Source organism: Haliotis rubra, unplaced genomic scaffold (genome assembly GCF_003918875.1).
Source record: "Haliotis rubra isolate DU_JTF1 unplaced genomic scaffold, ASM391887v1 Scf387, whole genome shotgun sequence".
NCBI classification, from domain to species: domain Eukaryota; kingdom Metazoa; phylum Mollusca; class Gastropoda; order Lepetellida; family Haliotidae; genus Haliotis; species Haliotis rubra.
Genome location: NW_025767065.1, coordinates 956,464 through 977,349, shown reverse-complemented (window position 1 = coordinate 977,349; position 20,886 = coordinate 956,464). Strand labels below are relative to the sequence as shown.

At 42.0% G+C, this 20,886-nt stretch overlaps 3 protein-coding genes across 8 annotated transcripts in view; 2 read left to right on the top strand and 1 right to left on the bottom strand.

The window, feature by feature from the left end:
• LOC124286609 overlaps positions 1-5,531 on the top strand; it is a 67,529-nt gene extending 61,998 nt beyond the window's left edge. For 5 of the 6 annotated variants that reach the window (XM_046722985.1, XM_046722984.1, XM_046722983.1 and 2 more), the window contains exon 3: positions 5,045-5,531. In XM_046722985.1, coding sequence (XP_046578941.1) covers positions 5,045-5,229 — 185 coding nt within the window. In that variant the 3' untranslated portion in view covers positions 5,230-5,531. The remainder of the gene's footprint in view (positions 1-5,044) is intronic. The other variant, XR_006901079.1, reaches the window with a different exon arrangement.
• Positions 5,243-20,137, top strand: LOC124286607 (general transcriptional corepressor trfA-like). Its single transcript, XM_046722982.1, has 3 exons — positions 5,243-8,061; positions 16,608-16,640; positions 17,136-20,137. Exon 1 carries the CDS (start codon positions 5,715-5,717, stop codon positions 7,398-7,400), a length of 1,686 nt encoding a protein of 561 aa, XP_046578938.1. The 5' UTR covers positions 5,243-5,714; the 3' UTR covers positions 7,401-8,061; positions 16,608-16,640; positions 17,136-20,137.
• Positions 11,934-13,307, bottom strand: LOC124286578 (leucine-rich repeat extensin-like protein 3). Its single transcript, XM_046722947.1, has one exon. The coding sequence runs from the start codon at positions 13,305-13,307 to the stop codon at positions 11,934-11,936; it is 1,374 nt and encodes a 457-aa protein (XP_046578903.1).
• Positions 20,138-20,886: the final 749 nt, after the last annotated feature.

The following is a 20,886-nucleotide window of genomic DNA, read 5'->3' as shown; positions in this document are numbered from 1 at the left end:
TCACTGGAGTATAGGAGTGTATAGAATGTCTATATGACTTGACAGAGATGCAGTCTGTGGTTAGCTACTTAAGCTCGCTCAAACGTACTTTGTGAATAACCTGTTTCATCATCAGCGTAAGTATTGGGATTGTGGGTGTGAACTTGTTTCGTTTGAGACCAGTTGTTTCTAATTACAGTTGTTCTTTCCAGTATTTCATCCTGACGTGTCCCAGCAGGAAACCAAGGTTGTAATATCAGTCTCTGGTAGCTTGTTGTAAGAGCAGAGTCAACAGTATTATATGTTTACAATGGTGACTCTTGATGGTTGGGATCATAAATTGTGCTACAATCACTGTCGCCAGTCTAGATGTAGGCCATCACGAGGCTGTGATATTGCCAACTGCTGTACAACAGCATTCACTCACTAGGTTATTCAACCTTGTGTGTGTGTGATCATATAAGGCCTAAAAGTATATACTACCTTAGTATAGTTAAGGACAACCTGGTTCCTTCATATCACTTATGTTGCTCAGAAGAAGTTCAGGACAACCTGGTTCTTTCTTATCACTTTCGGGGTGGTGGTGTAGCCTTGTGGTTAAAGCGTTCACTCGTAATGCCGAAGACCTGGGTTCAATTACCCACATGGGTACTATATGTGAATCCCATTTCTGGTGTCCCCCACTGTGATATTGCTGGAATATTGCTAAAAGCGGCGTAAAACTAAATTCACTCACTCACTCATATCACTTTCATATTGCTCAAAATTTGGACCATCCGATTGTTTCATATTACTTTCATATTGCTAAAAAAAAGGTTAAATACCATCCATTTCTTTCATATTACCTTTATATTACTCAAAAGAAGTGAAGGACCACGTGATTCTCTCATGTTACTATAGTCAACAGTAAATTGAAAGAATAGGTGACCCTTAACCAGATTTTAGTAGTTACAATAGTCATGTTTTCTTGTGACATTGTCATGGAAAGTGGTAATTCCATATGGATTAGAGCATGACTACAGCGTGGACATTGGAGGAAATCATGGCGATTACTGTCTGATATGGGGCTGCATGTCATAAACTCTGATCTGCTGAATATGGCTCAGTAGCATTTATGTGGAACCAGGGATGACATTTGTCAGAACTGACGCTAAAATCTACTGTCATTTGTGGAAATTGAACCTGCGGTCATTTTGATGTGTAATTCCCTTGGTTTCCTATGTGCCTAGTGTGTATGACATGAAAGCGCCTGGTTTCTGCAACTGGCGATACAGTGACTGATGAGGAGGTTCTGTGCATGTAACGAGTCAATGATATGAATATCACAGGCTGTGTTCCTGTCCTGTCATCTTCGTCATTCAGGCAGGTCATTTTGATGGTAATTTTATTATCCCCCGCCGTGCGTTTAGCGCAAAGCGGGGGATATAGTATTAGGCTCCGTCCGTACGTACATACGAATTGGAATATCTTAAGAACCGTTCACTAGATTCTTTTCATATTTGGTACCTGGGTTCATCACACTATAAGAAAGGGCCAAGTCAGGTTTGGTGACCTTGACCTTCATTTCAAGGTCACAAGGGGACTTTAACGTTTTACCTGGATTATGGCACCTTAGTGACAATGCTTGTTTCTTTGTCAGATAGGGTCGGTGGGGTAGCCCAGTGGTTAAAGCGTTCGCTCGCCATGATGAAGACCTGGGTTCCATTCCCCACATGGGTACAATGTGTGAAGCCCATTTCTGATGTCCCCGCTGTGAAATTGCTAAAAGCAGTGTAAAAGTAACTCACTCACTCTTTATGTCAAATGCCTGTTGTTTGTTGTCCATGTGAATGGTCAGTTATAGGGTTAACAAAATGGTGTTGGAATGACACACATGTGATGGTATCTATCCCTGGTTCTTGTCTGCCTTCACTGTATTATGATAAATACCTGGGGACATTTTTCACCATACCTTTGTATTTTAGTCAGGGTTGAATTATGTGCAAGAAACAGAAATAATTATTACTTCAGGCTTGTAAAAACCTCAGAACTTATGGAGACTTCTTATAGATAAGATAAGGTAATACTTTATTACCCAGTTTGGGAATTTGTTTACATTTGAGAAAAGCTCATAAATACCTGAAACATTTTACAGGTACATGTTAAGATGACATGTAATGTACATAAAGGGCTGAATCAAATTTATGACTTATTACAGTTGTATCCGTATTTCACTGAAACACGATTAGAACACTGAAATGATGTCAACTTGACATGTTAAAAGACAGTTACTCCTATACTGCTATACAATGGAAGAAATGTGTTGCAGTGATTCAGATCATGCATCATTTAAAAATTTGCAAAACATGGTTTTCATGAGGAAATATGGAGAGATACCAAAGCCAAAGCAGTTCCACTTATATGTTTAAACAGTCTTCAGATTCAATATAAGATGTGTCAGATCCTTCTCAGATGCAGTTTGAATGTGGGTCTGAGTTGAAAGTTCAGGAGAGGCATTTTGATTGGTTGTGCAAGGTTGGTGATAAGAAAGATGAGATTGGATATACCGGTATTGCTGCCAAAATGATGATGCTGGGGCAAAGGGCATTTCAGGATCATGGACTTGACAAGTACTGATATGCTGCCACATATCCCAAGTCACCACATCATGACACATATGCCCTGTTCCCCATTTGCCCTGTCTCCCACATGTCCCATGTATCCAAGGGGATTCCAGGTTAACTGACTGACTGAGTTTGGTTTATGCCGCTTTTAGCAATATTCCAGCAACATCACGGCGGGGGACACCAGAAATGGGCTTCACACATTGTGCCCATGTGGGGATTCGAACCCGGGTCTTCGGCGTGACGAGCCAACACTTTAACCATTAGGCTACCCCACCACCCCAAAATTCCAGGTTAAAGTAAGGTCCCTAATGCGTATTGCAAGAGTCAAGTAACAGGAGCTTTAGGAAGTGAACCCTAGACTGTCATTATATCCTGATGTGATGGACGTTAATCTGACCATCAATGTCATGCGTCCCCAGATCAATTAGTGGCCATGGTGATCGAAGTTGATGAGAATAGTTGGAAACACAAACAACTAAACACCTGACTTGGATCCTCTCCTCCATCCATCTCCCTTCCTTTTTCTCCCAAGTGTCTGCTTTCCTACAAGTCAGGGTTGGTGTAGGGGGTGAGGACTAGTAAGGCGCATGCAACATGGTTTCCCAGTCAGCATCAGCTAAAAAGTAGATCTTATGCCAGCAGGTGTATCGTGGGCATGCTATTTGTAAAGAAACCATAGACCTGGAGAGTGGCAAGCTGCCACTGGTTGAATGCTGACAATGTAAGATTAGTGTTACTTTCTGAAAGGTGTACAAGGACAGAAAATACACAGAAGTGGTTCAGTTACCATCCCTGGGGCTGGATAGGTTCTGAGTACCTTGTGTTCATCCTTAGAACCAACATGCTCACAGTTTATATGTGTTTCATCTTACCCTGACTGTGGAGGAACATTGCTTGTGGCTGCCAACCACTGGATTAACTTTTCACACACTATCTATCATATGAAGGAATGTAGCCAAGTTGGTGAATATATTTGATATAAGATACGTATTCATATCAGGTATCAGATATATCAGGAAAGGGAATGTAGATTGGTCATAAATGGACAGCCATTTGTTTTGTTTATCACACGTTAGTTGTCAGTAGTAAAGGTCATGTTGGATGACACTCTTTTGGTAGAGTATATATTCTAGTACTTTCGGTAGAGTGGTTAAAGCGCTGGCTATAATTCAATGTGAAGCCCATTTCTGGTACTTTCAGGGGGTTGAGTCCAATCAGGGATTTGAACCCACACTGTCAGAATAGACAGTAACAAATGTAATATTTGCCAGAACTCTTTCCTAGTAAAGTACAATCTGTGGCACTTTGGTGGTGGGCCTGGCCGGGATTTAAACCCACATTCTCAGAGTGAAGCACCAAATCATCAACACACAGTCCGTGTATTGAGAAGTCAGGATAATTTCATGGTGTTTACCAACGTGCTGCACCCGTGAAGGTCCGGGTTAGAATGAACCTTCAGTAACCCATGCTTGTCATCAGAGGCGACTAACAGTATCGGGTGGTCAGGCTCACTGGCTTGGTTGACACATGTCATCGGTTCCCAGTTGCGTAGATCGATGCTCATGCTGTTGATCACTGGATTGTCTGGTCCAGACTCGATTATTTACAGACCGCCGCCATATAGCTGGAATATTGCTGAGTGCGACGTAGAACTAAACTCACTCACATACACCACATACACACATCACCACAACTAAACTCACTCACACACTCCCATGCTGCATGCTTCCTATACAACTTTGATTTGCTGCATTGCAACATGGTGATTAAACAAACATGCTTATTGTGACTGTTTGCTGTGGAACTGGTTCTGCAACATTATTCCTTCCATTGATTTCCCCGTCCACAAAATGGCCTTTTCTATTTCACTCTGACATTTAGTTAATGGTGTTTTTGTATGGAAGTACCTGAGCAAGAAAAAAGAAATTAATTATTAAAAGACTTATCACACGCTTGTTTGAGAATCATACTGCAGACTGACATTTTTTCGTGTCCAGTGGCGTTTGACATTAAGGAATAGAGGGTAGTGCATCAGTGGCAGCTTGTACTGGGTAGTGTCAGTGGGTTATTGTGGAGAGAACACTAGCTCTGGCTCTCCTAGATGGGGTGATAACATCCACTCCAGCAGAAAAAAATCATTAAATCTAATCACAGGAGTGGAGAGAGGCTTGCTTTAACACTGTACAATGATCATCAGCATTAACTTCAGAACTAGGTCATTGGAGTAATACATCTGTTCTCTTTTGACCTCTCATCAGTATGTCAAATATTTTAAAACATGTGATCTTGTATATATGTGGTTAAAGTGTCTGACATTCTGAAAACCTAGTTTGATTCCCCACATGGTAATGTTTGAATTCAAAGTGTCCTCAGGGTATTGGTTGAATATTGTTAATATTTGTAAATTTCCCCATGAAAATTGTGATTTTGGATTCTGATTCTTTGTCTTCTATCTTCAGATGATGCCGATGAACGTGTGAGCAGCTCAAAGACCAGGAATAGTTGCCATGACATAAACGGAAACCCAATTGCACCTAGTGCCTACAGGCAAATGAGAGAGCCACCCAACAAGTCAGTCGAGGGAAGTCTTGTCAGCTCAAGAAAGCCTACTAATTATGGAACATATCCCCAACATCCCCCCTGAATTTCCACGTGAAACTGAATTTCGACCCTTTCCCATTTCAAGGGCAATCAGTTAAAGACTTGGAAGACGGGTCCTCAAGCACTGATCGCAAGAAACCTCGTAAAAAGACACATAAGGAGCCTGTGAAGCTTTCTGAAGATATTCCCAATTATGTTGGGAACATAGCTAGTGTAGACGATCTTGTCAAATTTATAGAAACACATAAATTTGGTGAAAAACAACTGAAAAAGAAAGTCAGTCAGAAGTCTAGTCCTGGCAGTGAGATTGCTGCAAAAGCAGACAAAGCAGCTAAAAAGAATAAGGAGAAGAAGATAAGGGTAGGTCAGGCAGACGAGACTAACGACTCTCACAACGAGAGTGTGGAACTTGTCAACTCTCCCACCGCAGTTACCAGTGAGGCCCTAGCATCCCCCATTCCTCCAGCAGACGCAGCTGCTGCAGACGCTTGTCCAGTTATTGCAGCAGACGAAGAGGAGGAGGAGGACATGGGCAACTATGGTGATAAAGCTGCAGCCACCAGTGTAGTAGAATCACAAGCTCCACTGGAGGATTCCCAGTCATGCAGCAAACCAGACACGAAGTTTGTGTTGAACAAAGACATTGAACCACTTGCTGACAAAATTAGTTCTTCCAAAAGTCCTCCTTTGCATAAGAGGGAGGTTGATCCGAAAGACAAGAACAAAACCAAAAACCGAGAGAAGGAGAAGTCTGTGGAGACTATTCCTCCATCTTCAGTGGAGAATAAGAAACAAAAGGGTAAGAACGGAAAATCAGAGGGTCAGCTTAGGAATAATAAGAAATTGGAAAATAAGAACTACATCATCAACAATTCCAAAACTCTAGACAAAATGAAACTTGAAAATGGTCCAACAAGGATGGTGTCTAATTTAGACAGTGATGATCTTGCCATCCCTGAAAATCATCAAGACTATATTTTCACTGACATTGATAACCTTCCGCCAGTTGAACAAGAGTTCACTTTGGTGAGTAAGAAAAAGAAACGTCCAGGTGCTAAAGACGTTGTGCCCGAGATTCCTCGCCAAAAGAATGGACCAAGGGAGAATCGGGGTCTTCCACAACCCCGGTCTGTAACGCCACCACCTATATCCTCACTGTTAAAGAAGGAGCAAGCTCGGGATCTCAGCCCGTCAGCCTTCCCAGCTCTTGGCAAGAAGGCAAATGCTGCCAAGTCTCGGCCAACTTTCAGAGAGGGAAGGAGGAACTCGTTCGGTGATGTTCCAATTGATACTCTGACTGAACTGAGGTCCCAGGATGACAGTGACATTGAGTCGGTGAAATCTCTCCCGGCTGCCAAAGGAGGCAGTTTGAGTGAGTTTGTGTCGCGTTTCCCAGTGTCTTATGCAAAGATGGCTGCTGCGCCTAAACCACCCAATTCACCCACCAGCCCAAAAGCTGAGGAAGAGGAGCCATTTGACACCCAGTCTGAAAATGCCAACTCCAGGAAACCTACCGTCTGGAAAGGCAGTCCTACTGAACGCAGACATTCAATCGGATCAAGCCCTGAAGATACCAAGCAAGAAAACAGTCCAAAGTTAACGCAGAGATCACGACAGAAAAGTGGTAGTCAAGAATTCCTTCTGTCTGACCCTGTGGTGGTCGATAAGGATGTGTCTGTGCCTGCTAGTGTAGACGTTGAAACCAGTTCTGTGAGTGTGAGTGATTCAAAGGTCATCTTGAGTAGTAGTAGTTCTAGCGATAACACTGTTTCAGAGGACACTCTGACAAGTGTGACTCCGTCGGGGGAACAACCCTCCAACTCCTCCAATGACAGTCATCCTATTCCAACCATTACTGTAACATTTGATTCCAAAATGCCTGGTATTCAAATTGTAAAATCTGAAAACCCAAATGGTCCTAAGAACGGGCCCCCAAATGGGCCTAAGAACGGGCCCCCAAATGGGCCTAAGAATGGGCCTAAAAATGGACCTCAGAGAGCTATTAAGGCGGAAGTGTTGAACTATACCGAAAGTTCACGATCTCAACATGCTGTGAATCTGGGTAGTGTTTCCAAAGATACCCGTAGTAAGCAAGTGTCTGTGAGTGCTCGTGTTGGTGGTAACAATGGCAAGAAAAATAATAAATCTGTTATCTTCCTGGACAAACGATTTGGTGAAGCTCCAGAAAACCTGGGCATTACGTTCCGGGTTTGATTCCAACTTTGAGCATGATGTGAAAAGCACCTGTGACAATGACCATGTGACAACTAGTGTGAACAATATTCAGCAGCAAGGGGCTTCTCCTTGTGAAAGGAAAGATAGTGTAAATCATAATCAAAGTGAACCTCAATCTATACCAGTGACGTTACCAAAAGACAATTCTAACAAATCAGAGCCAACTGCAGCCAAACCATCAGAAACACCATCACAACCAACACCAAACAATGGCGGTGGGGCGGAGGTTCTTCCAGGCAGTAGCATCAGCTCCTCCACATCCTCCTCCACAGCCAAGATGTCCAAGACGCGAGAGTGGGAGGACTCAACGGAGTTGTACTGCCGAAAACTCAGGGTTATAGAAACAGCCAAGGTTCTAATGCATTAAGGACTGAACATGCAGCAGCATCTAGTGAGACTAAGTTATCAGCTGCTGCTGCTACTGCTGCTTCCAGCAAAGATAATAATAAAACTGTGTTTGTTTTCTATGGTGACGGTATTGTAGCAAAACTTCAGAACTCCGATGTGTCTGTTGATTCCCGGGATGCTGAGCCTCCGCCCTCGCCAACTAGTCAACCCAAAGGACAGCTTGCATTCTCTCCTGACGCCAACCACAGAGGGAAGTTCAATGTGTCTGAGGCTGTAGCCTACTTGAAGAAAGGTAAGTTGTGGCACTTAGCAACAGCTTTGTGATGATGTCTGTCACTTTAGCCACCGAAGTCTGAACCAAGTGAAATTCTGTTTGGTCTTGTAAGCAGTAATCTTTTGGGATGTTATTTTAAGTGGCATTTAGGAGCTGGTATGATGGAGATAAACAAGTTATATGAGTTGACAACTAGTTTATTGCAATAGATGCAATGTTTCAGTGTAGATGGTAACACATTTGTCAAGCACTTAACTGGTATCTACACCGAAATGGCACATCTATTGCCATAAAAATGTTGTCAGTCCATAAAACTTCCTCCTCTTTTGGGATGTCATCGTATAATGCTATATCAATAAAAACATAATTAATTGTGACACTGTATTGGATCAAATATATGAATATTGATACTTAATTAGTAATGAACTGATGGCAGATGGCATAGATGGCAGATAAAACTTATAATCATTGTATGGTGACAATGAAAGTAAATTTTTTAACATTTAGTCTATTTTATTTTTACCATTAAATTAATTGAGTTCAGGCATGCATAGGTAATGTATATCTTCACAGGTGCAGAATAATTGTTATGTTTTTATTATGCAGTGATAATAAATAGTTGTATCATTTGAATATAGAAGTCTCAAAATATTGAAAGTGAAAAAAAAACCTCATCATATACCACTGCTACTAATGATGTAACACTAATTTCTACTGAAAGTAATAGTAGTTAATAGTGGTTGTTTATACAACCAGGCCTTTTGTTATAAGAATTCTAATTGAAGTAGTGGTTGTTTATACAACCAGCCTTTTGTTATAAGAATTCTAATTGAAGTAGGGGCGCTGGGGTAGCCTAGTGGTTAAAGCGTTTGTTCATCACGCCAAAGGCCCGGGTTCGATTCCCCACATGGGTACAATTTGTGAAGACCATTTCTGGTGTCCCCCGCCTTGATATTGCTGGAATATTGCTTAAAAACGGCGTAAAACCATACTCAGTCAGTCAGTCAGCCAATTGAAGTAAAATATTGTTTGGTTTAGAAAGCTGAGAAATATACCACACTAAAATGTACTGAAGTGATGCTAAGAGCCAAGTTCAGGCTAGATGACTTACTTATTAATTAAGTAGTATAATTATCTAATAATGTATTTTACAGTCAGTACATATAGCCACTTTAACAAAGCCATCGTAGCAATGGTAGCTGTTGTCTAAGTTAGGTATGTTAGTTATTGCTTGTCTGTGATACACTTCACTAAATGGGCAGTTTGTTCAAAAAGAACATTCTGGTCTCAAAATAGGTGGGTCACAAGGCCAGATTCAGCTAGACAAACTTAAGGAATTTTTTTTAATGGATTCTTCTCCTCCAAATACCTGATAAGATAAAAAGTAAATGCATAACTTAATTGATAATACGTATATTGTGGCTGTTTACAAAATGTCTTTCTCACTTTTTTTTATTGGCCTTCAGTTGACGTAGGCAGGAGAGGGCAAGCGAGTACAAACAAACAAAATGTAACTGTGGAAAAAATGTGGATCAAAGGTTACTGTACTCAATTGTAACAGGTTGAAGATTGGAAAAAAAAAAATAAATTAACTGATAAATAGCAACAATCTTTAAACAAGTAATTTAGTAAATAAAAATAAATACACCTAAAAACTGTAAGTGAGAATGAAACTGATGTTGTGAAAGCTGGAGGCAGATTCCTTAACCACTATTCTTAACCTGATTGTTGAGCATTGAGGACATTCAGGCAGTATAACTATCTTAGATTATTTATCTATGTAAGGCACAGATTAACTGAGCACGATCAGACACATTCGGGGTGATTCAACATCAGTCACATGACATCAAACCATGTGACCTGGTATCAGTCTGCGGTGAAGCACTTGTACTGTAGAGCGCAATCTGTCACTTGTCACAGTGCTTGCCAACTGAGGGTGATTTATACTGCGTTTAGATGGTAGATTTCCATTGAGGTTTGTGTACATGGAAACATGTTGAGGAAAACATATTGATACAGAACAGAGCAAATAAAGTTTTTTTAAATTACAATGATATATGGGAAAAGATTTCTGTGTATACTTTGAAAACAGCCAACAATATGAATGGGGGGTCATGTATATTGGTCACAACATGCTGCCTCCAGGATATTTTCAGGATTTGCTGAAAACTGGTTTCTTCAGGATTGTTTGCTCACAAAAATTGTTGTGTGTCAGTTGACTTGACATACTTCTGTCAGTCAGAATTTGAGCGATAATACAACTGTAATCTTTGCAAGGGGTCTGCACCCTGACTTTGGAATATATATTTTATGAAAACAAAACCAACCTAGATCCGAGGAGAGAAATGTTTGATACAATATTTCTTCTTACATGTTAGGGTCAGTGGGGTAGCCTAGTGGTTAAAGTGTTCACTCATCACACCGAAGACTTGGGTTTGATTTCCCACATGGGTACAATGCAGCATAAAAACTAAAAGTGGCGTAAAACTAAACTAACTCACTCACTTTCACATGTAGGTCTACCAGACATTGAACGTACCAGGGACTAAGGGTTTGTCAGATGATTGATGATTTGGAAGAATGAAGTCAGTTGAGGTTACTGATTGCTTTCAAAACCACTTCCTAGATTCACAGTAACATTTAGGTCAGGTGACAGTTGTAAGAAAATTTCAGTTGCCATAGTGAATATAAGTTCCAAATCAGTTGAAATGTAGAGCCTTAACCTTTCTGGTTTTGGTTTTGAGAATATGCGACAGGTGCTGTTTTTGTGTGTAAGAGATAAGATTGTGTTATCTATCTGAAAATGTTCAGACTTTACAGATGTGCTTTGAATAATAAGTGTGTTGAGTAATCACAGCCCATCCACCACAGCGTATCAATGACAGACACGTTAGAAGTACATCTGTTGAAACAAATACACTTGATCAACACTAGTATCAGTAGAGATTGTTGAAACAGTATAGACATTAGTTATTCATGTGGCCTGACAAGCTGCAGTGAACAGGCCATATTGTACACACGGGGTGGTGTGTTAAGCAGTGTGACACGGGGTGGTGTGTTAAGCAGTGTTTCTATATAGGAAGCAGTGGGTGAGAGTGGAAACTGGTGGGCAAGATGCTTGTGATCAGGCCATATTGTACGCGTGACACGGGGTGGTGTGTTAAGCAGTGTTTCTATATAGGAAGCAGTGGGTGAGAGTGGAAACTGGTGGGCAAGATGCTTGTGATCAGGCCATATTGTACGTGACACAGGGTGGTGTGTTAAGCAGTGTTTCTATATAGGAAGCAGTGGGTGAGAGTGGAAACTGGTGGGCAAGATGCTTGTGATCAGGCCATATTGTACGTGACACGGGGTGGTGTGTAAATGCGTGATCACAGGGAGAGTGTGTTAAGCAGTGTTTCTCATATAGTGAAGGAAGCAGGGTGAGAGTGGAAACTGGTTGTGATCAGGCAAGATGCACAGGGTGTGATCAGGCCAGTGGATTGGGCAAGATGCTTGTGATCAGGCCATATTATGGGTGGGTGTGTTAAGCAGTGTTTCTATATAGGAAGCAGTGGGTGAGAGTGGAAACTGGTGGGCAAGATGCTTGTGATCAGTTAGTCTGTCCCAGAAACCCAGAAACGTGAGGAAGTGCATGTTAGTCTAGAGTGGTTCCTAAACCATGGGAGAATGGTGTTGCTGCACAGTGTTCGACATTTTCTTCTGCTGCAACATGCTTGTGGTGCTAAGCAGCTGCTATATTTAGTGGGCAACCGGTGGAGACATTCCATTAGTGAGATGCATGAAACATACATGGAAACTGGTGGGCAAGATGCTCATCAGATCATGTTGTGGAGGGACACGTGGGTGGTGTGTTAAGAGTGTTTCTCTAGGAAGCAGTGGGATGAGGCCTACTGGTGAGGGAAGATGCTTGAGTTGGGTATCTGGTGAGAAATGTATTGATAGGTTAACAGGGAGAAAGGTTGGCAATTTCTTCTGCTGCAACATTCTTGTGGTGCTGGGCCGCCATGAGTGAGACATTCCATTAGTGAAGGTGGAGGGGTGAGGGCACATGGAAGCGGGAGAGGGGTAAGGGCAATGGGCATGGAAGGTAGAGGGTGAGGGCACATGGAGGAGGTAGGGGCACATGGAGAGGCACAGGGGATGATGATGGAGGTGGATGGGTGAGGGGCACATGGAAGTAGGGGGTGAGGGGTACAGCACATGGAGGTAGAGGGAGGGTGGATGGAGAAGTGAGGGCACATGGAGGGAGAGTGAGGGCACATGGATGCAGAGGGGTGAGGGCACATGGAGGCAGAGGGGTGAGGGCACATGGAGGAGTGAGGGCACATGGAGTAGAAAGAGGTGAGAGGCATGGGTGTACAGGGGGTGAGGGCACATGGAAGTAGATGGAGGAGTGAGGGCACATGGATGTACAGGGGTGAGGGCACATGGATGTAGAGGGTGAGAGCACATGGATGTACAGGGGAGGGCACATGGATGTAGAGGGTCAAGGGGAGCATGGATGTACAGGGGTGAGGCACATGGATGTACAGGGGTGCAGGGCACATGGATGACAGGGTGAGGGCACATGGATGTACAGGGGTGGGAGCACATGGATGTACAGGGTGAGAGCACATGGATGGAGGGGTCAAAGGGAACATGGTGTACAGGGGTGAGAGGCACATGGATGTAGAGGGGTGAGGGCATGGATGTACAGGGGTGAGGAGCATGGATGTACAGGATGAGGGTGGGACACATGGATGTACAGGGGGTGAGGGCACATGGATGTACAGGGGTGGATGGCATGGATGTACAGGGTGGGAGCACATGGGTGTAGAGGGTAAGGGCATGGATGTACAGGGTGAGGCACATGGAAGTACAGGGGGAAGGAGCACATGGATGTAGGCGGGTGAGGGCACATGGAAGTAGTAGAGGGGTGGGAGGATGTACAGGGGTGAGGGCACATGGAAGCAGGGGGTAAGGGCACATGGATGTACAGGGAAGGAGCACATGGATGTAGACGGGTGAGGGCACATGGAAGTAGAGGGGGTGTGAGCACATGGATGTACAGGGGGTGAGGGCACATGGAAGTAGAGGGGTAGGGGCACATGGATGTACAGGGGTGGAGCACATGGATGTACAGGTGGGAGCACATGGATGCTACAGGGTGAAGGCACGTGGATACACAGGGTGAGGGAGCACATGGATGTACAGGGGGTGAATGGAGGCACATGGATGTACAGGGGGTGAGGGCACATGGATGTACACAGGGGTGGGGGCATGGATGTACAGGGGTGAGAGGCACATGGATGTACAGAGTGGGAGCACATGGATGTACAGGGGGAGCACATGGATGTACAGGGGGTGGGGAGCACATGGATGTACAGGGGTGGGCACATGGATGTAGAGGTGTGAGGGCACTTGGATGTAGACGGGTGAGGGCACAATTGGAAGTAGAAGGGTGAGGGCACAATTGGAAGTAGAAGGGTGAAGGCACTTTGAGGTTGGGGCAGGTAAGTGGGAGGTTGTGAGAGATAGAGAAGAGGCAGGGGTATGGAGAGTGGAGTTGGCGTGACATTGAGTATGAGGGTTCGGATTGGTTAGAGATCAAGAGGATGTACAGTGGGGTAGGGGTGGATGGAATTCTGGGTAGATATGTAAGTGCATATAGCTTCAGGATGAGGAGGATGAATGGGGAGTGGGAATGTCAGTAGGTGAGACATTGTGACAGAAGAGGGGGAGGATTTACTTTGCTGAAAACACATTTCATATTCACTGACAGCATTTTATGTTGCACACATGGCTGACCATCTATTGACGTTAGTTGGAGTATATTTTTATGGGGGGACGGGGCAGTTCTAAGAAAGGTATATCCAGCCACCTTATGATCTGATTGAAGTTTCAGTCACTGATGTAGCTGATTTCGGGGCAGTATTGTGAATTATGCAAAGTCAAGGAGTCTCTGTCATTACCCACGTATCAGGTTTTTAAGATTGAGGAGGTCCTAGATTGAAATACCATGGGAGAAGACCTGAGCGACTTCGAGGACACCTTAATTTTGATTGTTACTGGGATGATGATAGGATGTATGGATTGATGGCTGGAAACAGAATGGAAATAAAGTTGAGAGCTAGTGCATCCAAGGCATCTTGCATCTTGTGGCTGAACCAGGAATACTGTCCTGTTCTAGTGTTTCTCTCGAATTCCTCCAGTGTGTGTTAAGCAGTGCCCCGCCCGTTGATTACTCTGCTTCTAGCCATGTTTCCAGCATCAAGTCATGCAATGATATTGTAATCAGAAATATGTTGGAAATGCTGGTCTGTTTTAATTCATCCAATAATGAGTGAGGCACTTTATGCCTGGTAAAATATTTCTAGGTTGACATTAACCAGACTTATCTAAGCTCCTTCAGCTGTTGTTTCTCAGTTGAGTCAAAGCAAATGTCCGTTTTCTAACTAATGCTTGATAGTGTATCTTTGAAGGGGTGACTCATTCTGAGGGAGTGTTGGTCGGAAATATGAATTTTGAGTAGACATGCTTCTGTTGGCCAGGGCCCCATTCTGAAAGCTATCAACGTTTTAAAGGTGACGTTAACTCACACAAGTGAACCTTGATATACGATCATCATCATAGTACTAAGATCAATTTGTAGAATGGGCATGGGTGGTGTTTGATTGCAAGGGTAGGCGATGGTCATTGAATAAGATGGTCATTGATTGGATAAGATTGTCATTAATTGGATAAGCTGGTCATTGATAGGTTAAGATGGTCATTGATAGGATAAGATGGTCATTGATTGGATAAAATGGTCATTGATAGGATAAGATGGTCATTGATTGGATAAAATGGTCATTGATTGGATAAGATGGTCATTGATTGGATAAAATAGTCATTGATTGGATAAGATGGTCATTGATTGGATAAGATGGTCATTGATTGGATAAAATGGTCATTGATTGGATAAGATGGTCATTGATTGGATAAGATGGTCATTGATTGGATGGTCATTGATTGGATAAGATGGTCATTGATTGGATAAGATGGTCATTGATAGGATAAAATGGTCATTGATTGGATAAAATGGTCATTGATTGGATAAGATGGTCATTGATTGGATAAGATGAGATATTTCAGGTTAACAAATGGAGGATGGGTGTAGACACCTGAGATCAAAGTACAACTTTGTTGTCTTTGTGTTTGTGTAGTCAAGCGTTTTACAGGATCATTCGGGTCAAAAACCTCATCAACTGAAAAACGCCAATCCCTTCATCAAATGATAACTTTAGATTTGTATGCATGAACAGAAAAACATTCAACCCATAATTATTATTCCAGTTTTCCAGTATGGTTTGTTTATTATTTTTTCATATACTACATGTATAACATCTGTTGCCTGGCATAAGTTATTCAGTATGAAATGACATAGTATCCCTGTTACAAATGATACAGTATTTATTTATCATCCTGTAATGCTTCCATGATATAAGCTGATATTATTTGCACCATTGTCCTGATTCGGTTGACAATTCGGTGTTGATCATGTGGAGAACTGAGTTGGAGGGAAGAAAAACAAACCACATGGAACAGCTGCAAGTCGTAGGTAGCTCAATCAATATGGCACGTGTCTAATATCTAAATGTGTCAGTATCGATACCACTAGCCCTTTAGTTTGACATGGATGTTGTAGAAATGTACGTGGAAATAATTATAACATTGGAGACAAATTAATGTAGATATAAATCAGGAGTAGTATTTATGACATTGGAGACAAATGTCTGTGTTACAATGTGTTGATTTTGGATCAGTATTAATATAACAAGTGGGGAAAATGAATAGAGAATATTTAACTAATTTCAGGCTGAGTGCGGTGTAAAACTAAACTCACTCACTAATTTCAGTGCTAACCCAAAAAGATGGAAGGGTGTGGGTATTATTGAATGTGATTTGTTGACTATTTTATTAAGTTAAAATTTGTTTAAAAACTGATTTTTGTAGTTATTGTCCAAGTTATTGTGAGACCACACTTCCTGTTGGCAAATGAAAACATGTCAAGATGGTACCAGTTAAATTGTCGCAAAATAGTGAAAACACGAAAATAAGCAATTGCATGTCCCATCTAGCACAGTTTGGATCAGGGACGAGATTTCTTGTGGCCAATACTAGTGTCACTAAGTTGAGCATGCTAGCTTTACCCTGTATCAGTGTAAAACATGTCAAGCTTATGAAGCAATTAACCTTGAAGTATGCTGCCACAACATGGGTTTATCTAGACTTGCTCTGATGATGATATTGGGCCACAAGTAGTCAGCAAATGTCTATAAAAAGTCCCAAATTGGAATTCCAACTTTCCAGTTCTAATTAATTATTCAGTACTGTGGCTTTGTAGAGATTACATTGGATTTCACTGAAGACAAGACTTAAACACATATTGCTAAAAGCACTGTCAAGTGTTGAAGCACAGTCCACCCCTTCTTTGTGTGATCTGGATTAATGTGAATATTTCACTGGTGCAAGGAGGATCTCGCTGTACATGAATATTGATTTCTGAAGCTGTATTGATGATATTATGTTCTTTTTTGCAGAGTGGGACAAGGTGCTTGAACAGAAAGATAAAAGTAAGTGTTTGCAGTATGCATCATTTGCTTGATAACGGTGTTAGGATCTTCACTGAAATGTCACATCTATTAGCTCTGCGGAGTTGTATCCCTTGGGCACATCTGGAATCTATGATCATGGTGGAAAACCACAATCGCGCGAAGACCCAGGTTCGATTCCCCATATGGGTACTGTACCCAATGTGTGAAGCACATTTCTGGAGTCCCCTGCTGTGATATTGTTGGAATATTGCTAAAAGCGGCATAAAACCATACTCACTCACTCACTCACTCTGAGACTTGCATCACTTCAGTCTCTCTAGCCTTGCTGCTAGGCTGTAGTGAGACTTGTGCAAATCCACAGGCTCTCCTCCACCAAGCTGAAACATAGGGACTTGACTGGAATACTGTTCAAAGCTTTGTTTAACGCAACCAATTCACTCACACTATGCGTTTGTTGACATGTTAGATACTAGACTGAACCTGTGACACTAATGATCGTTTGTCTGATTTCAGATCCCCAAGCAGTTCAATATTATGATGGTCAGTAGATCACAACCACCACCAACAGTCCAAGACATGGGATAAGCTGGTCATGTGATCTCTCACATCACATGTCGATCATATGACAGCAGTGAGTGGTGTACAACAACCACGTAATAGCCGGGAGAAAGCAAGTGTTGATGACATGGACTGAGAAGAAAGTGTTTCTTTTCTGTGTTGATTGCTTGATATCTTTGCTGAAAGAGAAAATTAGAATTGAATGGAGGAAAAAAATGAGGAAAAACAGTTAATATTTTCTTTTGCTGTATCTATTTTTGTGTGTGGAGAAGTGGCAGCAAAGTTTTTTGTTTTGTTCATTTTGTTTTTTAACGCAAGAAAAGCATTTACAAGAAGCTATCCCATGATTGTTTGTTGTACGGAGTTGTTTTCTGTCAAACCATGCATCTTGTAGACATGATTTGTTTGATGTGAAGGCGAGATGACCCACATCATTGTTATATTTATTGACTACAGACCAAACATCCACTGCAGTCAACGCACATTTTACTGTTGGTGTCACACGAGTGCCACTGATTACATCTTCAACCATACATTCACTGGGCATTTAACTCCTCTGACAGATGGACTATCTTGTGGGTCACTACTGAAATACAAGCCTCAACCAGTAATCTATCTCATTAACGACATTCAACAAAGGATGACAGCGATCATGTACATGCTCCCCTCAGGATATGTGCTGTAGCATCTGTCTGCGTAGATGTGTGTAGTCCTCCCATGCTGCTGCTGCTGCTGCCGCTGCTGCGTTGGATCAAATTGAGAACCATGTCTGCCCACAGGAACACAACCATCTAGTCTGTACCTGCTGCAGGTGGCATTAGTGATAACTCAACCCTGGGACAACCATTTTGACACTTGAGACATCTTCGTAATACCAAATGTTTTTGTGACAAAGATGAAGCGACATTTTCATCAGGCAGGCATTTATGTTGAGAAACCATTCGTAAACAGCACAAGCACATAGTGTTTTACCAACCAATTTATTTTTTGTTTGAGAGAAGAATCTGTGAGTCTTGCTAAAGTGAGTACTTTCCTCTATTGAGTTCCGTTCTCCATCTCCGTGCCTTTATGTTCCGTTGACTCTCCTCTCCGCCGCCGCCGCTGCTGCTGCTGCCACCGCTGCCAGCTCCGTCATCAAAACCTGCAAGGCCAGTGATAAACTTTCAAGAAGGCCGACACCCGAGGGACACATTTCTATAGTATCTCTTCTCTCGCGACGTGTACGCTTTACATCTACGGTGCTAACATGGACGCTAGCCATTGACTGTGATACCAGAGATCAACTCTTATTGGACGTACGTGACGACTTGTATGTGAACACTGGTGTTTTCTACTTCCTGTGCGATGATACTTGGAGAGCTATGAGTGTGCAGTTCAGGCAGCAGCCTACACCAGCCTGTGTCTGTCCGCACCACTGGCATGTCTGTCTGTCTGTCTGTGTCTTACACCACCATTCGTGTGCAGTTTGTGTTGAACTACCCTGGTCTGTGATGAGAGGCAAGCTGTGTTGTTGCCCTATTTGTGTTGTCAATGTATAGTACAGACATCTGTGATCCAACTCAGTAGATGACGATTCAAAACAAGGAAACGTGAACTAGCCACCTGCCAACAAGCAGAGATTCCTTAGAGGAGAGTACCAGTGTTAGACAACATGACAACTAACTGCCTTGGTAGTGGCTGTGTGTGATTTCATCAGCTGGGCATTCAAGCTGGTGGGGAAACAGTCCTCATTTATTTGTAGAGCAAGCTACCACTGCCTGGCACATTGAAGCTAGTTGTCATCTAATAGTATTTGCTGCAAGAGTCAGCATCCACCAAATGTCATATGTCCATGTTGAACATGTCTGTCAGCCTCCAGACCTGGATAGAATCCTGGTCTGGGTCAGGATCCAAGCCTGGGTCCGAGTTCCGACAGAGTGAAGTGTACATTTGTATCATAACCAGAGCTATTACAGCTTGTAGACAATAATTTGACTGTTATTTAAAAAACAATCCAAAAATTGAAAATCATTCCGTGTGATGCTGTAAGCATGTAGGAACTGGGGGTTCTATAAGGGAGGGGTACACTGTGAGAACAGTTCAACAGATTAACATATTTCCATAGGATAATTTGGTCAGAATCGATGTGTTTCTACCATACTTCTGTGTGCGCCATCAGGACCTGTGATGTGATTTCCAGTAATCTTTGTTTACAAAACGCTTAAAAAAAATCATCAACAAAAGCAATGACGCTGATGAGAATTTTCCAGACTTCAAACTGATAACAATTTTGTGCTGAGCCAGGGAAAATGTCAAAGTCATGCTGTATGTTTTCTACTGGTGACTTTGGGTTTTCTACAAAACTCAAAATCCAAAAAGAAGGAGAAGCAACCGTTGTATGTCGAGTGGGATGGCCAGAGCCACGCATTGACGTGGGGCTGGGGCAGCCGCTGTGTGAGATGTGCAGAACGTGCATCGTGGGTATATGTGTAGTAATGTGGTAACCTGTCATACTTTGTACGTTCAAAGAAAGATGAAGAGACTGTTACAAGGTTTCAGGGTGGGCTGTAGTCTTCTATTGCACAAAACAGCCATTCAAGTAGATTAGATATTTATTTTGTATAACTATTTAATTAACGTTTGTAACTATTTAATTAACGTTTGTTACTATTTAATTAACATGTGACCTCTTTGGTGTCTCTGCTCTGAATGTATTTTCTGTTTATTCATTTTGAATATTTTGGCATTATTTTGAGATTTGAATATATTTAAATGCTTATCAGTAATATTTTTCATCATGGAATGCCCTGTCATCGAGTTCAAACCAAAATGGTCGCAATCATGTCTGTCATTTTGGGTATCTTTTGTGAGAATAATAATTGTCTAAGTGCAACTTTAAAGACTACAGCTTGCTCTGCCTATTCAGAACTGTTAAAAACTTGTTATGGTGAAGAAGAAAATAAACAGCTTCTGTTTCAGCTATTTTGTGTATTCTTTAACTCACCAAAAAATGGTAGATATATATTTAGTGAGTTTGTATCGCTTTTAGCAATATTTCAGCAATATCACGGCAGGGGACACCAGAAAAGGTGTTCACACAGTGTACCCATGTGGGGAATCAAACACGGGTCTTTGGCGTTGACGAGCAAATGCATTGACCACCCACCGCCCCTGATAGATACAGGCAATATTGTTGAGTATGTTACTGTTGTCAGCGATGAATGTCTTAAGACAGAGGTGCAGATAAGCTGCGTATCTGCGTAAATTACGCAAATATTTAAGTGAAATCTGTTGCATAATTGTGTACAAGTATGCCTTATTTTTTGTAAATGCTCAATAAATTTGATCTTACGTGCGTACACACAAAAATGTCAAATCATAGCTTACGTACCGGTGCATAGATAAAATAACTCCGGTATATTCAGAGGTTCTATTTGAACACATGAACTTTGCAACTTTCTTATCGTTTCTCATATTACTGATCCAACAAAAATAACATTTAAACTTTATTATATTTTTACAGTTAATGAAAAGTGGCAAAATACCCAATTGAGTTTGAGTGAGGTGGGTACAATTTATTTGGTTACACAAATAAAAAAATTAGGATACCCAATGGAGATGAACTCAAGCGAGTACATAACTCAATGACCCAAGAAGTTATCTGTAGCCCTGTTAAGACCTGCATCACTTCAGTTTCCCTCCCACATCATGTTAACAGGCTGTGAAA

Coding starts and splice junctions, on each gene's coding strand:
- LOC124286607 (XM_046722982.1), top strand. CDS start 5,715: ATGGGCAACTATGGTGATAAAGCTGCAGCCACCAGTGTAGTAGAATCA.
- LOC124286578 (XM_046722947.1), bottom strand. CDS start 13,307: ATGCCCCCACCCCTGTGTACATCCATGTGCCCTCACCCCCTGTACATC.